Source organism: Varroa destructor, unplaced genomic scaffold, assembly GCF_002443255.2.
Source record: "Varroa destructor unplaced genomic scaffold, Vdes_3.0 BEIS01000005.1, whole genome shotgun sequence".
NCBI lineage: Eukaryota > Metazoa > Arthropoda > Arachnida > Mesostigmata > Varroidae > Varroa > Varroa destructor.
In genome coordinates this window covers 5,120,803-5,142,968 of record NW_019211458.1, presented here as the reverse complement: position 1 = coordinate 5,142,968, position 22,166 = coordinate 5,120,803, and the positions used below count along the sequence as shown (strand labels likewise).

General features: G+C 39.2%; 1 protein-coding gene and 1 long non-coding RNA gene across 4 annotated transcripts in view; one reads left to right on the top strand and one right to left on the bottom strand.

Moving 5' to 3' along the window:
* The first annotated feature begins 2,903 nt into the window (after positions 1–2,903).
* LOC111251433 (neural cell adhesion molecule 2-like) overlaps positions 2,904–22,166 on the top strand; it is a 139,466-nt gene continuing 120,203 nt past the window's right edge. Inside the window, exon 1 of one of the 2 annotated variants that reach the window (XM_086989479.1) lies at positions 2,904–4,064. In XM_086989479.1, the coding sequence (XP_086845605.1) occupies positions 3,992–4,064 (73 nt within the window). In that variant the 5' untranslated portion in view covers positions 2,904–3,991. The remainder of the gene's footprint in view (positions 4,065–22,166) is intronic. The other variant, XM_022807998.2, reaches the window with a different exon arrangement.
* The window catches only part of LOC111251434 (uncharacterized), an 8,206-nt gene continuing 2,471 nt past the window's right edge, over positions 16,432–22,166 (bottom strand). Inside the window, exons 4-7 of one of the 2 annotated variants that reach the window (XR_002673773.2) lie at positions 21,817–21,899; positions 18,876–19,021; positions 17,332–17,757; positions 16,432–16,900 (exon numbers count right to left, since the gene is read on the bottom strand). This is a non-coding gene — a long non-coding RNA (uncharacterized LOC111251434). The remainder of the gene's footprint in view (positions 16,901–17,331; positions 17,758–18,875; positions 19,022–21,816; positions 21,900–22,166) is intronic. The other variant, XR_002673775.2, reaches the window with a different exon arrangement.

Genomic DNA, 22,166 nt, shown 5'->3' with positions numbered 1-22,166 from the left:
CGTTCGTGGCGCATGTCTATAAGTGAGTGACTTTTCTGAATACACTCGCTTGCAATAGAATTCGACATTTAATTTTAACAACACGTAGTACATTTCTGAAAAATTACATTTTCTTTGATATCGAATGCTTCATGCGTACGTATAATAATATTATACCGAATTAACTTAAATTAAATATCAAATAGCGATATAGCGTCTCATACAAACGTATGAGCCATATATGTTCTGAACAGTAGTTACATAACGGGTGCATTCGCAGAACCGCTCCAACGTAGGTTATGGATTTGGCTGATGGTGTACTGCTATAAGGATTAAGCGAATAAGGTGGTGTTAGCTAAGGTGGTGAAAGAAAAGGAATTACCTAACTATACGAGAAGGACGCATGAAAAATCCCGTAAGATGAAAGAGACGAGGCGGAGAAAATGGACGCATAAAGCTCGTTCACGCACAACGAGCCATAAGATGATCACATATGAGGTTAAAGGACATACGACGCAACTTAAATAAATTGTACGTCACGTATCTTCCCCAACGAATGCAAGAGATGAAAAGTGAGGGTAGAAACAACGATTTTTTTAATTTTTTATTTACCACGTTTCCCACAATTTAATTACACATCCCGGAAAAATTGTAAGAATAACTGTAAAGTTTATCATTGCCAATAGTTGAGGTGTTCAAATTCTACCTTTGGTAAAACATACCTTTCTGCCAACTAACTTGACGTAGATTTATTCAAGGAAGAACCTGGTTAAATAGAAGAACGGCAGCTCAGTTACCGGAATATACCTGACTTCAGACCTCTCAGTTTAGTTCTAGGAAGAACGACCATATGGGACGAAGAAGGGTCTTGACTCCCCGAGCCTTGACAGCGCAGCTTTGAGGTGGTACAATAGTTAGCATGCAGTAAGTGATTAGCTTGTTATCTTTGTATTGCTACTAAAAAAGCCGCGTCCATACCAAACGACCCGTAGGCTCGGACAGTTTATAGCCCAGATTAAATCCACATTCACACGTATGGGTCGGAAGTGGAAAGTGTCAGACCTAATCTGAATCGATGGCTATGAATATAAGCCAAAAAAAAAGGGTTTATTGATGTCTAGTGGGCCAGATCTTGGCCTACGTTTGTGCCATGAATAGGCAACATTTCTTGCCTTTTGAAATGATCATTCGTAATTAATACGGCAAGGTCATCGATTTTAATTGAAGCCTTTACGATTTAACCTGTATGTGCAGAGCATCTGACCTTCACCAATAAAGGTGAATAAATAAAATTTGACGGACTGATTAAATTTATTAGCTTCGATCTTACAAAAACTACCTTGTTCACTTACAGCAATAAATTGCAATTCATCTAGTGATATGAGAGGGCATCCAAGTTCATGTTCGCGATATATTCCCAGAAACATGATCAATATAGAATAGACATATGTGGTCATTGTGTTTTTTTTTACCTGTTTTACGGTGAAATATTATTTTTTTTTACCTTCTCGAACGCGCATTATTTCCTATGTTGTTTCTAATTTGTTTTTCAAGAACACAATTTTTTTAAATATCTATAAGCTACATGAGTTTCAAGTAAAAAATATTATAATAATAGGGTACAGTGTTTGGAAAATATAGTGATAAGAGCTAGAAAAATTATGGTTATTAAAAAAGTTTCAGATATTTTATTTGTAAATATTAACTTCATACAACCCACTATTAATTACTTTAAACTACTAATTATCCTCCCTCGCAATTTATATGGGGTGTTCGATTAATAACATGTTTACAGTTAAACCCTACTTTCTATAGCCATAAATTTTCCAACATTAAGATACATTTTGTCGAGACCAGCCCTAGTGTTGGCTATCTGGCAAACTTCAGCAATGTAGAATTAGTTTTTTGCCTAATCTCCCACATACATATATTACTAAATAATTACAAATTACTATAAAAAAGTAACTCTAAATTATTAAAAATAAACGTTATGAGAAAAGCTTCTGCGATCGAAAACACTCTGATACAAAAATACAGCGTACGTATTTTGATAAGGACAAGGAAAGTCAAATCGATGCTATACGTAGTACACATTTTTCCTTATTATATGCAAAATACTTCTTGGATATTTAATGTATGCTATATATTGCAGCAGAACATTAAACCAAAGGCTTGACTCTCAAGAAAAGTATGTCGCCCCATCTAGACTCACTGACTCAATCAACACTAGTAAAGAGGTTTATCTTTTCTCAATCGATGTTATCATTCGATGAAGCTTAACTAAGTTTCCAAAACACAACGGTTGCTGGTCGAAACTGACGCTGTTGATTGGGAGCAAACGTGACCTTGGACACCGTAAGGGTATGAGGAGGCGTTCGCTCTTGCGGTTACGACACCGTTCTTATAATGTAACCAAGAAGGCCGACAGACGAGGGGGACATACAAAATCATAGACAAAAAAAAAAAGGGCTTCAGCTAGCCGTAGCGGAGTCGACGTTGTATTCTGGGACGCCTTCACAATAGCAGCTGCCGCCGCTGAGCAGATCTGTTGGTTCGTAGGCGAGATAGCTGTGGTGCTTCTTTGACCGCCTGGTGCCTAACTCGTTCGATGGCAATGACGATCCTCGTATTTACGACGCAAAGCGATAGCCCGATGGTATAGAAAAGAAGAAACAGGATCTTCTCTGCCCTATTTGAGCCTTTTAGCCGGCGCCAATATGGATTGGTGATGTAAAGGAGATAAATGATGCCGTCAAAAGAAAGAAGGAACGATCAACTTCAGCTTCTCGCAATTCGAGAAAAAAGACTATCATCTTTTTCTTGTCTTTCTGGATTTTTTTCGTCTTTTGGCACCCGAACAACTTATCGGAAGGAAATGAAACCGTCTGCTGTGCTATCGTTACGCGTCCCTCCGCAAACTGCGAGCCTCTTGTTCTGTTAAGCTTGTGTAGGTATGGCGAATGGTGTCAGTGAGCGGTCGTGGTGATGGCGATCTCATGGCCCAGAGCTGAATAAAGCTACTACCGCAGTGGCTCCCCCTACTCTCAGCAGAATGCGACGACAGTCAGCCTCTATACCCTGCTCTCTTTTGGCGTCGTTTGGTTCTTTTCCAGAGGACTAAAGAGCCGTCTCCCTCAGGGCCCGGAGCGCTCACTGCTCATAGCTTATTCGTAGCTATATACTGGCTGCAACTGTCCTTTCCTACTTTTTTAACCTCCGTAAGTCGATTCGCAGCGCACCCTAGTGACTAGATTCTTGAACTTTGTTGGGGCTTCGGGGGCTGCAGAGGGCGCAAGCACCGCGGTAGGTCAGAGGGGCTCAGTTCGAGATGTGCTCCGCTCCAGTAAGGACCCAGTTTCTGCTGTTCCGTGTTATTGTTTCACAAGCGAGCCCGTTAAGTGTATTCGCGCAGGAATCGAAGGAAGACGATGAGATGAAAAAAGAATGAGAGAAAAAAAAAGACGAATTGTCAACTAATCACAGGAAAATATTCAACTGTGTCATTGAACTGGATTACACTATATAATTTTATTGTATTTTCCATTGTTTCCATAAACGTGGGCGGCATGGTGGTGGTGCTCCTGTGATAAAATCTAAAACGCGTGAAGTTCTTGAAGCTAAATCTGAGAGTGAGGATAGGTTTGCCTTTGGACCCGATGTTTGAGATGTTCAATTTAGCTTAGTGATCGGTGACTGGGCTAGCATTTTAATTACTCATAGTTACCGGTGAAATTTATATAAAAAACGATAGTACGTGGAAGTAAGAGTGAAACAGACCTTGTTTGGTTTGCTTCGTACGGTATTTATATCTGATACGTAATGGGCTCGTGCTGAAAAGTAGGCGGTGCTATGCAGTCGTCTAACACATTCCGATTTAGTAGCAAGTGACTGACTCTAGTGCTGGCCAATATACAGACTAGATGCATTGAAGATCATAACTTCGCCCTATCTGGATAACTGGTTCGCGCTCTTTTTGGGTTTTTAACATAGATGCCGACGCATCCAAGGGAATATGTTTATGAACATTGTGTGGTGTCTGCTTTTCGTCTCTGGAATATCATCTTCAGTCATTCCGTCTCAAAGAGGTGAGCTGAAAAAATTAAAAAAAAAAACAAGAGATTTACATTGTTCGTAAAGACTACATATTTAATGGCCTTCGGTTCAGTAAGTAACCTATTTTCAATACAATCTTATATCATCATCATGTTGCTGAGAAATAAGCGTCTGAAAAAGCGTCCAGTGTTGAAAAGATTACCTTTTGTTACCGCTGAAAGACAAGCCGGGTATTTTGGTGATTTTCGTTGCTATGGGACGTCCCATACGAATTTGTAGCTCAATTCCCAGCGGACAGGGTTTCTCCTGGGCTTCCAGTAGACAGCAATGAAAACTATACATTACGAGTTCGACAGTACCAGATCAATGTAAACAAGCGTTTCGGAATACTAAAAGCGGCCAGTGACGTGTTGCAACCTTGAGCGATTTCACCTTTATTTATATTAAGTGCTGATAGCACTGATCCCTCGCACAAGATTTAACTTATATCAATTCTATTCAGGAAGGCTATATTTCTGTCAGCCACTGAGCTACAAGATGCATTGTTGAATCCAACCTTACCTTCGTGTACCCATCCTATGTATAGAAGTAATCTCCGAAGTCGCTAGTAGTTATAAATTATTTGTATTTTGAAGAGAAAAAGAGAAGGGTAATTTTACAATATCTCCCAAACCTGATGAGCTGAATAATAAGCCGGACTTTGCAATTAGACACTAATTTTAGCGACAAAGAAGGCGATGTCGGTCCTCTTGTCCACGTCTAACGTTCATCAGTTTATACCTGTCTTCGGTAAGAAATGTCAACCCGCATAAACTGTACGTTGCGAGGTTAGAGATGTGGTATTTTTCCTTCGAAAGCATCGACCCACTATATCCTGGCTCTGCAAAAGGAATGCAAGGTTTTTCAGTGTTCTTAACTTAGAACTCACTTTTACCGTACCATTTCTCACATAGCACATAAGTAATAGCATTTAAAAACAAATACCCCAAAAAAGTATGCATGGTTTTATGGGATATGCAAATGGCTGGTATATTCTTGTATTATTAGATATTGAACTATGACATCTAAGGTGCGCATCTACACTAAGCTGAGTAATCTATAATACCTGTTATGGTCCGTCTGTTAGTGAAAGCATATAGGGTTAGCCTCGACATGGTGATTTGAATTAAGGGTGTTGTTTGATATATTCACTAGAGTTATGTATATAATGTACCTTGTCAGTTTCTAATGCCAGTTTCTAAATATAAGCATAATATCTTAAAACTTTACGTATTTAAATAAAATAATAAATTTAAAAAAATGATGAACAATATAATATTTAATAATACACTGTTCACATAAATATACACTGTTCACTGTCTTAACCGTCGGTTCCTCTAATACTAATAATAAGAATAATTCATGTCTTGAAAACTACAGTATCGCTTGCACAAACCCAAAAATTGAAACGTGAATCGGGCCACAAAACGAGTATATTTTAGGACCTCTGTGAGGAAACAGTAGCTATAATATACACTTCAAGATGAGCGCATCCATATTGCTAATATGTTTCTGAAACGTAAGCCTGTAGCAGCATTCAAATCTACAAACTAGGTTCGCTCTATCTAGCTAAAGGTAGTTAATCTACCGTTACGAGATCAATTAGAATGGCCTAGGTTTAGGCCACGTTGTACTTAAATTTGTAGTACTTACCGCAAAATAGCTTTAGGTTTACATATAGGGTCCCTGTATATATATATCGTTTAGCAAATGACTAGGAACTAATCTACCATTTTTATTGACTTACATATGTTGTCTAGTATATCTGATACCAACTACAATATATAACTCTCTGCATGGAAAACACATTCAATAGATATATAGTATTTTTCGTTCTGAGACTTATGCGAATCGACTTAATATAGATCTTTGGCTCTATATTGAAGGTTACACATTTCTTACGAATCGTGTTGGGGAATATATATGACGATGTTGATATTTTTAGCAGTGGCTAATAAGAATGCCTTAACCGAGCTGCTTTACAAATTTCCGCATTTCTTTTAGAAATATGAACGGGAGTCAATGATTAACGGACTTAGTGCACATTTAATTTGCTGTTTTCACTTTTTGAAGGAACAAGCAAGTATAGAAAATAAAGAAACCCGAAAGATTTCATTTATAATGTCGGTTTTCATTAATAAGTAGCTTTATTCATATTACCAGCTTATGAGGTAGCACTCTTAATGGAACTGTTTTTAAAAAGTTCGAAGCAATGATCGTCAACTTCGTGGTTGCGACGATGCGTCGGTTACATTTGAAACTTAATCACCCCGGTTGCTGGAATTACGTTTGACGTTGTGTTTGGCCAGAATCATTTTCGAAATTAAACTGTATCTCATAAGTCAATTTCAACCGGCTACAAAAATTGCGTCAGTTGTTATCCTCTAACACCATGTAAAATATTTTCATAAAGAAAAATTCTGATATATTTTAGGGTTACAGGTAAAGGAACCGCTTGACACTAGTCGCTGCCATAATCGACCTGAATTTGTTTTAACCTTAACTTAGTTAGCCACACTAAACGTTGACTCTTACATTACATGCGAGACTCCTGATACACTTTTTAGTAGCGTGAATATCAGATTAAGTATGACCCGTGGCAAAGTAGCTCGGCGGGATCGTAAAGCATGTTTTATATTACCAATCTAATGCGGATAAAAAAATAAAAGACACCCCATACTGCTGTACTATCGCTGAAAAGATGAAGATGCTTAATCTTTTTCTGCAGACATCTCTGCGACAAAGACTAAGAAGAAAAACCGTATTATAAACATTACACGTCAGATGTAACTTTCAAATCTAATGCTTGTTTACTCATTCGTAACAGCAAGATGTTTGTGTTTGCTTTAAAACCATATACGGTTCAATCAGCAGATGTTGACTCAGAAATCGACGATGTGATAGCGATTGGCCAGACGGAAAAAGAAAAGGCCGAAGACGAATTAGTTAGAACGAAACATGGAAAAAAAAGTGAGAAAAGTAACTGGAAATATAATAAGGGGGCGGTCATCTTTTCTTTCAATATTGTAAGTACTTTGCCCTTTGTAAATATTTGCGTCTTCATTCTACACAAGTTAACATAAGCACTTTTAGTCTGTTTTATGGGTGCGTATCATGTTTGCACACGCTATACATTTGAGAGGTATTTTCTTCTTTCTTCCTAATCTAAATCGTTCGTTCATGCTAGCAAGTATGCCAAAGCGCTGCTGGTCTAGTGAAATCGTCTACTATTTAGTGTTGCGAAAAAAAGCAACATAATTTTACCGCACCTCTCGCAAAACCGAATAAGACGGGAAAATTTGTTCTTTGTGTTGAATATTGCATCCAAAGAGAGCAAGCATAGCTCCTAAGAGCGGTAAATCACGAAAGTTGGCTATCTAGTATTAACTAGAAAATGAAGTTGTTTACGTCTACCGGTAACATTTTTAAGCGTTTTAGGCATTTAAAAGTATGGAACACGAGTGATGAAAATTTTTCGTTTGAAAAATATCTTACCAAGAGAAAACTTACCCCGACCTTTAGATGACACTATGCTCATGAAAAACAACATCTACCAAATGTAGAACAACTTTGGACAATGTCTAACTATCAGTGTTTAGACGTCTACCTAAGAGTACAAGGGTTTTTCTTTCGGAAGCATGTTAATATGTTTGGTTTTCCGGTAAAAAATGTTTGTTTTCATGTCCCAGGATCAAGCAGAAACTCAAACACACAACCTGCGACACGCTTATGTCAGGACTGAGGTCAAAATTAGAGGAAAAGACTGTTCGATCGTATTTTATGGGAAACAGACTCGAAAGATCCTCAAAGTCATTACATTCAATTATTAGAAGAGCATGATCCTGCCGCACCTACCTGATCAGGTCTTGTCTTTAGTAAAGTCGATAGCCTATTATAGCAAGTTGTTGAGGGCAACTCAGAAATGCGTTTGACCGAAAACAACGTTTCGGAGGGATTCGTACACTGTTGCGTTGCTTGCGTTTCACTCCGTGTCACAGATTTTAAGCAATTTAATGTTATAATGGAGGTGCTGGTTAAAATAAAAACCCTACAATACTCTTTATGGTCTCATTTTTGTTAAAAAATTATGTGCCTGAACAGGTACAGAAGGTGCAGCTGGTTTTCTCGATTGCTGACCATTTTTTACCATTAGATCGAGTGCCCGGATATGTCAGAAGATTGTTAAACGATGTACAATGGTAATCGTTCCCGGAGAATACCATGAAATCTTTGAACTTTGTGACTCTGCGGAGGTGATTGGTTTTAAAAAAATAGCGATGCAGCATCTGAAAACACTGACCACATGGCATTTCACTCTATCGTAGCGCAAATAAGTCGTCACTGTGGTGCAAGGTGCCTTTAAGTCGCTGAAACGGGGAAGACACTTTTTGTTTTCACCTTCGAAAGAACCCTCTAATCCTGCGTAGATAAAACCATCAAAAGTAAGATCTCTGAAGCGAATTCTGGCAAAGTACTTTGGTGACACGTAGGAGTTAATGGAAATTCTCAACTGCGACCGAGAAGTCCGTCACGAATTGGTTACCAGTGACGTTCAAGATGGCAGTAGCTCTGATGATACTTGGATGGAGGCCGATCATGCGTAATGTGCCATTATTCTATATGTGTTATAGAAGGCATTATATAAGCATTTTTATAGGAAATAAAATGTTCACTTGCAAAACTGTCTGATTGCAAAAATAGATTTTTTAACACTACTCTGTGTATTTAAATTTGTGGAAATAATCTGAAATCTCTTTGTTTGAAAATTTGAGAACGTCGTAGCGATTCCTAATGTAACAAATGAAGCGAGTTATATACATATATATTTATACACTATCAGCGTGACTAAGTAAAGAAACAATAAAATAGCCGTGATTGTTAGAGGCAGGTTGATCCAAACGGGTAGGCAAGCATGGACTGGAGCTGAGCTTAGGCGGCAACTGCCGTCGCTGAAGACAAAATTGTCATAGAAGTGCTAAAATTGAAAATACAAAAAGATAACAACTAAGCGCCAAGCAGCCTCGTGTGCTTGACGCCAAGAATCATTTACCATTTCTTCGAGGTACTTTCATAAACAGGAGGTACAGACTGGAACACGGGAAATATAATTGTGACGATCCTTTTACATTTATTTAATTGCTGTGCTAACAAAATCTTTGTCGTACCAAACAGACAAGCATGCAGTTTCAAAACTAAAAGTTAATTGATGTTTAACAAAATTAGCTAGACGTTCCTTTATATTCATTCAGGATTACTGCCAGTACACCTTGACCTAACATATGTTAACGCACTACAACTCAAATTCAAGAGAAGGAAAATATTTCTTAGACCCACTTCTTAACAATAGGTCCAGATGGTATTGAAGTGCAATGCAATTTTATTGGTTAGGTCTGCAGAAAATAACCACCATTCCCGACTTGGGAATTACAGTACCTCCGGAGATCAGGTTTTCTGAGCATGTCTCTAAAATCGTTTGGTAACACGCAATTGTTAGGCTAATTGGATTCTAGAGTTATTTAAGATAAAGAAGTCAAAATTATGTATGGGACATTTTGATCAATTTATTTCTCATATTATTACATATATATGACAACTCTGTAAGTCAGTTTAAAATCGAGATTGCTGTGGAAATTTTAAACTAAATACACTTATCGAGTAGCAGTAAAATGCCATGTTGTTTTTCAAGGCGTTTAGTTCAAACAATTTTCACGTTACGGGAATGTATTTATAAAAGTTATTTCAGAATTTTTACATTTTAATCGAATGCTTAGTTCACGTGAAGCTATTATTGGAGCAGAAAAAAACGTTCTTTCTGCTGAAAGTGACGGCCAAGGACGACAATTGAAAACCTTTCTTCATAACTCTACGAAAGTGTTGCTGCAAAATAGGCGTTGAACTGAAACAGTACTGGTTACGACCGGGTCACTTAGTACTGTATTAATATTGAAAGACTGTTTGGAGGTAGCGTGATTACAAATGTCATCTTTTGCTATACAAGAGTATCTTCTTAAGGTGCACATGTATGTCTTTCTTACTAAACAAATTATTTGTTATTAGTCAAGCATCGTTTAAGATGCTTCGGCCTCAAAACGCGACTACCTATTAAACGCGGTCCTCAGAGGCACCGGTACAAAGATTGTCGTATCATTTAGAAATATGGAGGGGAGTATGTGTTGGCAAAGTACCGTGTATGTCTCTTCTGCCTACGTGAGGTCCGCCTAGGACCTTCCAACTGTTGTCATCTTTCACATTTTGCTTTTCTTTTTATTCGCACGATGCCGTCGAAAAACCAAGCCAGCAACCTAAAAGTTTTCTGGACTTCTCTAGTGTTCTACCATTTCTCGCAGGTCGTCATTCAGTCTGGGCTTCTGTGATGTGCTGCACTCACCGTGTACCATTTAATGCTACGCCGCAAGTGTGGCGCAGTTCAATGCTGACCAGTGAAAGATCGTGTGCTCAGCCCCGTTTTTTCTCCAAACATACACCACACATACGTAGCCAACTGTTTTTTTGCTTATGCATGTCTGAAACTGGCCGTGGACGATCAGAGCTTGGGTCATATGAGATAAACGTACGGTCGATCATAATTCGTGGCGATACTTGGTATTGCATATCCATGCTTTTGGTTTATCTTGAAATATATGTCGCACCGTTTCTTGTTACCATTTCCGCAATATATTTTCCGTGCTGTCGTGACCTCCAGCTTTTCTTCGAGCTGACGCTCGGTTCTCTTCTTAGGCAGAAGGTCCGGTGGAGGCATCTTTGCAAGCACTGGAATGGCTTCCGTGGAGACTGCTTGATGCGCTCGGGATATTTTAATAGCTACCGTTTTTTGTGCGGAGAGTGGAGTCCGTCTTTTTCTTTTGTTGCCAAAGGTCAAGTGAGTCCAGACAGGAGCAGCACAGGGTGCAACAGATTCAGCTACTGGCGCCATTAGGTGTGTTAAACTTTTTGATGGCCTTCGTACCCTTGGCATCAGCCTCAAAAGGTTACGTGTCATAGTCTTACCCGCCGTATATTCTACATGTGCGTTTCCCTTGAGTCTTGTGTGGAAAATAAACTCGGTACCAGAAACGCTCGATGGCATTTTTTTTTCAGTCAACTCAATGGCTCTTTTCAGGTGCAATTTGACCAAAACGGTTTCCCTCTCAGACGTTTATGCTGCTAGTGCAAGGCTTGCTTTATTTAGAGAACGTCTTCTTTTCGGCCAGTGACCAGCAAAACCAGGTCGTCAGCTTATGCTGCACACTCGGTTTCCTCCGGTAGGCTCGGTGTATTGAAGACGTCATCATACGCGAGATTACACCGAGTGGGGCTTAGTTCCGTTTCCTGCGAAGATGTACCGTTTTTTATGGCTCGTGTTTAACGCTACTTGTAATGTGTGCGGAGATCAGTACCCGTTGGTACCTTTTTCTTTTCAAGCATTTTCATGATGACGTTCCAGCCCAAAGTATTTGGAAATATTCTCTATATATAGGAGAATCAAAAGCACGAAGTAATTTGTCCTTCTTGTTTTTTTTCTCTCTTGGCGCGATTTATTGAGAAATCCCTCTGTGGTATTCAGAGGATACATCGGACGATAGGCCGATGCGCTTGCTTTTTCTTGGCTTGGGGTCTTTTCATGCGTCTTAAAATCGGCGGTCTCCGAAAGGTATGAAGCTTCAAAATGGTATGGGTCGCCTTTTCATTAACATCTTCATGGCCTCAGGTGAAACCCCCTCTAGGCCCAACGCGTTGCCTTATGCTGGTCGTAGTCTTGCTGTTTAGATCTCTTCTGTTAGTTCTTTGGAATGCCTTTTTTTGTCTATTAGAATCGGTATGGGTTCTCTTAGTCGTTGTCTGAGCCCAAGGTGCGTGATAATCTCTTCCACCATATACACCGGTAGCCTCGAAGCCGTCCTTTTCAGTTAATTCGTAACTATTTGATAGAGTAAATCAAAGCTGTCTCTTTACATTTCTTTAATTAGTTTTTTTTTTTCACTTGGCTTCGCCTAATGTGGATGTGGAGCATTCTGTAGACACATCCCAGGTCTTGGTTTTTTTTCCATGCTCGTATCATCTCTTCTCTGTCCTGTTGGTTTGCTTTACTCTGCCAAGTAGGTCCCCTTCTTATCTACGCTGAAGTTTGAGCATTAGGGGCAGGGTTCGGCGTTTTTAGCATTCCATCAGTAAACTACTGGCTGGAGCGATTTTGGTGCCATCTTTTTGCAACCGCTTACAGGTATTCGTTTAAGTGGTTGTTCATAAATAGTCCTGTTAGTTTGTCTACTATTTCTAGCAATCTCATTTTGAAGTGAATCGTAGTCGAGTTTTCACATTTGCCATCTCCTCTTAGATTGGGGTAGTGCTGTTACGCTAGCTCGTTCGATCATTTCTTTTCAGCTATTCACTCCGTAATAACTGGGAGAACATCCTAACCTCCGAAGATAGGATTACTGAACGATTCTCGGTTGCTGGAAGCGAAAACGGGTACTCTTCCGTCATTTGAGTAACGTCCTTTGGCAAGCGTATTTGGATATCCTCATTCTGTAGCCCTTCAGTTGAGATTTCCAGTGAAGCTAATCTGTTGTTTTCCCCCATCTCCATGTTCTTTGCTGGATCCCCTCTAAAGCTCTCAAGGTCTTTCATTTCTTGTTACGTGAATGAGAGCAGACGTGAACCGCAGCTAGCACGTTTATATTTATCCATGTAGATTCATTGTCTTAGCGCCCTTGACAGCCAACCGGTTATTGTGCTCTGTCCTCCACTTTGTCGTGTTGGCGGCCTCGTTTATCCTCCAAGGACCTAACTCTCTGGCTATTGCTATGTTTGGCGCACTAAGTAAGCAGAAGCCTTTAGGCCGCCTAGCTGAGCATGTCGTGCACCTCTCCACAATTGTTTAAATCTAATTGTTAAATACTAAGTATTCGGTTTTGCTGTTCTACTACTCTCCTGAGTGATGAGCCCTTGCTCATCATTGTTGGAATCCTTTCTTGTTTTTTTCTGTGGCATCTTTTTCACTTCTCTTGGTAGCTGGCCGCGTTAAGGTAACCAGACAATTCCATCCGCCGCTTTTTCCCACTCTATGACAAAACTTCGCTCATAGACCCCGCTGGATCTGACTTGCTTCCAGAAAAGTGTCCACGTTACGTAAAACCATTGTCATAATAGGCTCTGTCACCTCACGGACATCTGGCTACACAGGTAGCCCCTCCGCTAGACCTACTCCTTCGTTTATTTCTTCGTCTCTAGTCTTCGTGACTGCGGCCATTTTCACTCCAGCTTCATCCAGCTCAATTGCATCGTTGATAGCGCGGAGAGTGGCCTAAAAGGTTTGTATGTTTTTTTTTGTGTGAAAAGAGCACCCTAACGGTGCTCTTCTCACTAGTGGTTCGTTGCTTGGACCTGTCTCGTCTCCAAAAATAGCTCCGTGCTTGGGGAGAAGGATCCTGTCCTATCATTAGCTCGACACGGCAATCAGATTTCTTGTAGCAGGCCACTTCCGTTCATCGGTTTGACAGCACGTTTCATTTCTCTGAAATGTGGAAAGCCAAGGTGTCTACAATCGGTGATGGTGCTATATCCCCGCCGTTCTTGATGACCTTTTTGAAAGTGCTTACAAAACCACTCAGACCCCACTAAGGGAGATAAAGCCCCTACTCATACGTCTATGGATTTATAGGGGCGTTATTTCCGTCGGGTCTGCTGTTGACAATTTTTAGTGCATCAACGCGAGCACGTGACGTGTTAGAACACAGCCTTGAGCTGTTCCCCTGCTGTAAGAACTGCCAGGTTATGCGCACTTGCATCACAAAGTTATAGTCATAAGCGCCTGCAGAGTTCTTTGTTTCTCTCAGTTAGCTTCTCATTGGTTTCTTGCAGCCCCTTCAAGTTTTTTGTGGAATGTACTCCTTCTTTCTTTAAGCCATTAAATTGCGAGTTCAAGTCTTGGTAGTCAAGTTCGTGTTCTCAAATTACTCTTTCAGGTTCTTGAACGGCTACGCAGAGTCGTTGATTTCGCTGAGGGCATCTGTATCACCCATTGGTGAGCTGTTTGTCTGTATAGCTTCCCTTTGATCCTTTTCAAGCGCTTCTTCTTAACTAATTTGCCTACCTAAGTAGTCATGCTCTTTGACCTTAGTGATTCACCAGGCGACCTTTCGCGGTTCTATTCGTCTCATCCGCCGTAGCGTCGCGTATTCGGCAATTAAATCTTTGTATAACCTCCTCTTATTACAAGGTCGCTAGAGCTGTCTGCTCGGATACTGCCGATATATACTGGCATTGTCGGATGTCTCTTTGCCATCGGCGAGTGCCGACAGTTTCTTTCCTTTATAAAAAACTTCATCATGTCTCTTGAGACTAACTGTGCATCTTCTAGGGTCGATACCAGTCGCCTTCGGATAGTCCTCCGCTTATATTCTACTTTCTCGATAAATTTCTGCGAGTTATATTCGATTATTAGGTTCAGAACTGTTTGATGCGTCGTCTCCTAAATCAAAATTCACGCGCCGGGTTAATGGGCTACTGGACGGATTAGTAAACAAACAGTGATTCGACTGCTACATGTTCCATGTTTGCGGCACGTTATATTCTTACCATGTGCAACCTTCGACCACAGAAAACATAGCGACTTATAGTCCAATTTCAGCAAAATACTTAATACGCACGGATGTCAGTTACTACGTCTTCTGAGCGACGTTTGTCAGTTTACAGCCTATTTAGTCACTGTGTTTCCTTCCTTACTCATGGAATAAGCAATGCGTTTAAACCTTATATGAATATATCTAGAAGCGATAATGTATTACGAAAAAAGGAAACGTTTACTATTCACAACACTTAGCAACTTATCTTTTTGTCGTCCACTTGATTTACTGGCATCTTGTTAGAGCTCCAGCTCATCAGAATTCAAGCTAAGGTTTCAATATTTTTATTAGGAGCTCGAATACACCTCCTTACTTCTAGATCTACTTTGACAAGTCTCCCATTCCAAACCTAAATCACTTCACGTACCCTTTTTTGACCACATAAATACGTTATCACTGCATTATAATGTGGATTATGCTTTCCATAAAGGTCGATGGTGCTGACATGAAGTAGAGTTGTATTCAGCTTTGGGTCTAACAAAGGTTTTATCTAAGAATATAGCTGCCATGAGGAGAATGCAAGCTTACGGAATAAGAAAAAAGAAGTTAGATAAATTTAAAAATAATAGAAAGGCGATGTGAACCGCCCAGTATATTCTCTAATAATTTTAATTTCTCATTAGTGCAGGCGGACTTTCCCTTGTTCATTTTTGTGACTTTGTAGGCCTACAGGAATATGAGAGAAATGTTTGTCGTCCTACCCAGTCCTGATGCAGCGCATAGTCCGTGACACCGTCCAAGGCCACGCCTGAATATCCAACTTTAGTATGCCTTGTGCACAAAAACACTAACTAAAATATACATGTGTAAATAGATACGTTTACACCTTTGCAAAAGCTCTCGAATACATACACTGGTCGTTATCCGTTCAATCTAAATTACAGATGCACGCAAACACCTATAATAGATTGATAGATCGATAGGGGCGTACTTAGTTGTTCTGACGGCACTTCTCTGATGTACATGGCTTTGCGATCAGCTCGTGTCATTGAACGTAGTACGATACACAAGGTTAAGCGGAGAATTTGTTTACTAATTGAGATATTTTTTGGCTTCGAAATATGGAGGCGTTGTGATAAGGTCATATACGTTAAGTTTCCTATAGAACGGATTACTATACGCAGTTTCTTAGAATGGGTGAAATCAGAATAGATTACAAATCTTTAAGTTCTATAGTCTGTCCTATGGAATGCCTTAAGACGAGATCGGGCGTAGTACTTGAAGCATAGAGAAGCTATAGCTAAAATTCGTTTTATGATATCCGCCCCGCTCTTGAAGAAGAAACGACAGCAAATGGTTTCGACGTCTGCCTTTCCATTGTAATACTAACGGGTTAAATGATCTGTACTTTTACAGCCATTTAAACGTTCATTGCTACTACTAACAAGCCATGTGAAACAGCGTCTATCCGAACTTTGTCAGTGTGGTGTTTCAGAACACTAAATTGCTTTTTATGCGTTGATTTTTATTTGAAGCTGAGAAAGGCAGCCGACGGTTTAGCTTATTCCAAGCCTTTGGATGCGTATGAAGAGCAGGATACCTTAGCTTTCGTATAAGTTCGATGTACTACGTTCATGCCCAAAGTTCATTTTTCTGAAACAATGCTATGGCTTCAAAGTAGAACATGTTATCTTGAAATCAGGCTATTGTATATCCTTGTTTCATATTGAACATCTGTCAACTGATATCGATCTATAGCATTATTTCCACCTAAATGAATGCAACAGTGGCTTCCTCTATGAAAGTGCACCGGATGCAGAGTTCCGCATTTCTGCACACTAACGAAAATAGAAAATGGTAATGTTATTGCTCACGCAATCCGAAATATTTACTGTCCATCTTGTTTTAATACCAAAGTAGGCATGTAAATATGCAAATAAAGTATGCAGTTGAATACGGTACTGTGTCTTGTAGACACACACTGTATATCCAACGTATACGTAACGGTTCAATAAAAACTCATATTATTCGCGTCTATAGATATATCTGTAGGCGTTATATTACTTAGGAGAGAGCAGGGGACGAACACGGCCATAGAAAAGTGGTAATCTAGAGAAATTAATAAACCAAGATTAGAGCTGGTGATTAAACACAATACACAGCGTTCATAAAACTTAAAGAAATATTTTGTCGGAAAAGCAGACGGCAATGTCCCAAATCATAGCGAGTATCGTCAATTTCAGCTCCAGGTGAACAAGGATGTGCTGAAAAATGTCAAAAGTTAATTATATTATACTTATTCGTCTTGCGAGTATTTTAACCGTAATGATTGATTGATGAGAACTTACCTTTGGTAGTCGTTTTTTGCGACGTCGTATTACTTCAAAGTCTATCAGACATGGCACTTGGTTCTCAAAATGTAAATAAATGAAGTAAATCATGGTAGATACTTGTAGTTTAGAATCGACATGAATTTACGGGCTTCGATGTCTGAAGAGTCATTATATTATTATAGAATAAGTTTATGTAACGATGACTCTTACTATGACTGAGGTACTACTGTGCAATGTGCGGTTTAGGTCACAGACCTCGTATACGAATTGAAGCTCTACTACACAATTCTGACTGGCAGAGTTTCTCTTACGGCTGTGATCCTGTTAATACTATTCATTGTATGGTATACAACACTTTTTACCTCTTGCTGTCATCTTCTACCCCGTTTGGCCACTCCCGTTGTCGTTACGTACTGCTGCCATTTTGTTTTACTACTGGTCTTCTTCTTCTCGCTGTTGGCGGTCGAGTGGAAGAGATGGGAACGTGAAGACAAAATATTTAGAAGCTGCAACGATATAATTACTGTCCACAGATATCAGCCAGGAGTCACTGTGAATAACAGAGGACGCTCCTTCTCCGTGCCGTAATTTCTACACGCTCTGCTATTGAGCGGATATTTAATAAAATAGAAATCTTGTCAAACCCGCAACCCAAAGCAAGATAGAAACCATATACATTGGCCCGGTCGTAATATAACCGACAAGAGAATTATGTGGAGGGGATAGAGAAACGTCCGATGGCCTAATGATGTCTGTATGCACACGTCCCTCTACGACCGGCTCCTTCACTGAAATAACGCACTAAGCAATGTTAGGCAACAACCACAAAGTATAAGTAATCTCTGAAATTTCCATTTTTAAGAAGGAGATCGAGTCATCGGGCTGAAAACTAAGATAATGCAAAAACATTTTAATAATGTTAAATGTGAGGGTGGTCGATTAAATATATGAGCAAAAAGGTTGCAGACTTCATTGTAATCTATAGATTTGTACATAAAGACACAAAGTGGATACATGAAGCGTATATAATGAATGCAGATGTTGTTCCTACAACTGCTACTGTCTCTGTCACGCTTTCACCTGATCTTGACAGCATTCTCCTAACACAGCTTTTCACATAATCTCCGATATACGCACACCTAATTTGTAATATATATATTTTAATTGTAATATATAGTTTTTTTAAGTCACATCTAAGAGCCTTTTGGGTAAATGGGCTGTTTGGTTCTAATTGCATTTTAAGTGATAGGAAGCAATAATCGACGAGTGCTCAACAACAATTGATCTGAGCAGGACAAATTCTGTTCGAGTAAGTCAATTTTTTGTAACTCATTATCTACAACATCTATTAAGTACAACACCGGATAAGAAATTTTGCGGAAAAGAATATTAACCAAATCAAGGGGCCTTATTGATGCTGGACATTAAACAGACAACAAACTCGTCGCCTTTTCGGAGAGTCAGAAGTCATAACTGTACGACGGTTGTTTTTTAGAAATCGAAAATATTGTCTACTTATATTCTTTACTAGCGTACACCAAAATGACTATTCGCAGATAAGAACCTCCGTTATACTAAAGTCTGTTTTCTAACTAACTGCCACCTTTGAGAGTATGTAGTATAGTCTAGAAGAACAGTCCCACTCATACAGTTTTTACCATTTATTAATTTAGTGATTATACAGTTATAAACGATTCTTCTTATACAGTTATAAACGAGTTAATAGTTGCGTCCTTTTCAATGAAGGTGGCGGATCTAAAACAACGTATTGGTGTAAGGAACGTGTGCCTATTTTTCTTTCACCTAAAAATCTTTGGTCGACTTTATGATAATGCATGACATCAGTATTTATACAACAAGAAAGCGTAAAGGAAAGGCTATAATAGAACGCAAACGAATACTTAACTGCTTCTGCCGCCGGCAGTAGGAACACATTGTCCGTACAACAGCCGGTGTAGCCTACGTGCGCTTTCAATACTGGTTTATAGGGATGAACCGCTTCCACTTTTAGCCCGAAAACGCTGCCTACGAGATTCGGGGAGGTAGTTGATCCTTCACGGTCCAGTAAGTTGATAAATGTGTACAAAAACGGAAATTAACGAAAAGGGTATAACAGCAATATGTAAACTTGTTTCTTACTCATTCTTTCTGTCTTGACCGTCCGTCAACCTGTTTGTATCCCTATTTAAGTTTACAACACGCACGTGGATTGACGCGGTAGTTTCAAAAACGACCGTGTCAGTCCACGCGAGTTCCCGTTATAAATACATTCGACGGTGGGCTTCTGCTCCTGCTGCTGATAACGACGACGGCGGGGATCATTCAATAAAAATAAAAAAATAAAGAAGGAACGCTAAAAAATGTTGAACTTCGCTTTTAACGAATAGTACTAGTGTACTCTCTGTAACACATCTGCGCAAAACTCGATTGTCTCTGCATAGATGTATTGTAGGTCGATGGCCTGGAGACAGCAACGAATGGATAATAATATATATAACTGTTATAGCCTCGATTACTGGAGAGTGGCAAATGAGTAGTCGGCGAAAAGGTATCTCAAAAGTAAAAATATTTTTTAAAATTCATGCGGCCGTTATATATATATTTATATATATATATATTCAAAGAGGGGCCTGCTAAAAGATTTGATGGTAACACATCTTTTAAGGCTTGGAAGAAACCGACACTAGAACCGAAAATAACAGGATTATTATAACTACAGGCTTCCTTTAATAATCCTGAGGAAAACAAGAAATGTAGAGTAGATTGGGGCTATACGTGTCAAAACTTTTCTACTGTCACCATTGAACACTGAGACCGGTGTTACAGGAGAGAAAAATTATTTTAGTAAATTCGTCGAAGACTTTCGTATTATGTGTCCTAAATGAGCTCACTACGATTGATTCCTTTTCGAAATAGCCCTACTGAGTGGGCTTACGTGGACCAGAAACTAGGCTGTAAGCACCACTAATGACTTCGTGTGAAGAAATCAGTCACCCAACAAAGCTTAAGGGAGTATGTTTTGTTGATAGAAAGGACTGTGAAGACCATACATATTGGCAAGAGAAGACAATGCTCAACCATAAATCACTGCCAAGCTAGTTAGATTATAATCTATTATGGACCTACCCTAAGTCGAGTTTTCCACGGCACATCTACGAGTTGCATTTTGTTCGAGAAATGAAAAGGAAGCAAAAGAATGTGGGCGCCGGTCCTAACTTAATCGTACTGAGGCTTGTATTATTATCGAGGTTATAGATAATTATTCACGGTAAGTTTTGATCGTGAGCATCGGCAATGTGGTGCACACGGCGATCAGACTGTTTTATTCGAATGATGCATATGTCAGTGAAGTCATCAAAAGTAACAATAACAATATGTTTTTTAGTGAATACGAAGCCTTTGTGTTAATTGACAGATAGACACGTACACTAATTCCTACTGAGTTGCATACTGAGGGGCCATATATTTCTTTCAATTTTTTTGTAGAGTTAACGTCCAGAGGTGTCATCCAGTTCTACATAAGCTCGAAATGCAATGGCCTATACAGCTTTAACCTGTATATATATAATATAATCGTGTAATATGACTCGATATAATCATTTATATAAAATCTAATTTTCTTTGAGCGTTCCCTTGAAAATGTAAATTGGGGACAAACAAAACCGTGCTATAAGAAAAAGCTAGTTATTTTGCCTTTTTAACGTTCAGCTGCCTTATATACGCCCATCCTTTGAAATGTAACATGGATTTCATTCAATTTACAGTTTCAAATAGCTGTTCCCTAGCTAGAAAAATACGCAGTCGCCTGTGCAACACCTGTCCCATAGAGCCTCATTTTCCCTACTTTTGGATCACGTCTTATAACTTATATCTTGGGTAACTTAGCATAAATATATTTTTTATCTGCCATATATTTGTATCTTGAAATTGCTTTACGGTTGAAACTGTATCACGGTGCTCAACAATGTTTTGAACTTTTTACTTTGTTGTATATATAGGACACAATAAGCCATAAGATACCGAGATCTTTTCAAGTAAAGCGTGCGGGCTTGTTAATGGCTTAGTGATCAGCATAAGAAGAAAAGAATTCCTTAAAACAAGCTTGCAAGCATAGAGGATTCGTTTGTGCCCAGCATACTTTTTAGACATATTCTTCATTCTTTACTTCTTCCAACCGCTGATAACAGGACATTTAATAGCTGTGAGGGTGGTGAAACGTTCTCAACAATCTTCAAAGTTTCTGGTAAGGAGGAATAACTAAATTAGTAAAAAATAGCGTGACGGCGAATGGACCATAAATTAACTTGTTCGTCTGAATTTGCTTATTTGGAAGACGAGGACGGAGAATCGGGCAACATTTTGCTGATGCACACAAAAGAGGTCCACAGCAAACTTAATGGTGTCAAAAATCCAAAGCCACTTGTTGTGTTTAACGCCATGCGGCCCAGTGCTTTCCGACTACAGTTGTGCTTAGTTAATATGTATGTAAATTTCAAAGTGAGGGGACTTTTTTTTGAGTGCACATTTCTAGTTTACAGTTGAATGGAACAAACCCAAACAACAAAAGAACAACATTTATAGATTTCTTTGAATCTAAATGAAATAATGACTTATAAAGAGAGATATGGATGGCATGTCATCCATAAAATATATGGTGCCTATCCTATTGTTCAATGAAAATTAGACTTCACAGCCTAGTGTAGTGCCTCATATATCTACATTCTTGAAGGGAATCGTCAGTCTGCCGATGATATTTCTATGGATACTAAGACTGTGATATTTCGTTGTAACAATGTCAAAATAAAAACACAGGGACATCTTTTTATTATCCCTCTATGATGTATTACCATTGCTGTGGCTTGTTCGCCAGTACGATATCGCTGCTCTACAAGAGTTTATACAAGATACGATCATCTTGTTCGTCATTCTGCTGCGAAGTGTAACAAACAGGCAAACGTAGTGACTTTACGTTACATTTGGTTCGCAATCATCATGAAGTATCCCGAAGGAGTGGAACAAATGCTGAGCCGATAATGTATTTAAATTCACAAAGGCTGCAATTTCAACAGTGTACGCATTCAAAATGCTAAAAAACAAGAGAGTTTTCTTTTATTAAAATATGTTTTAAAAATGAAATGATTTATGTTCTTTTTATTCCTACATACATATATCGGAAAAGCTACAGCTTTTCCATACC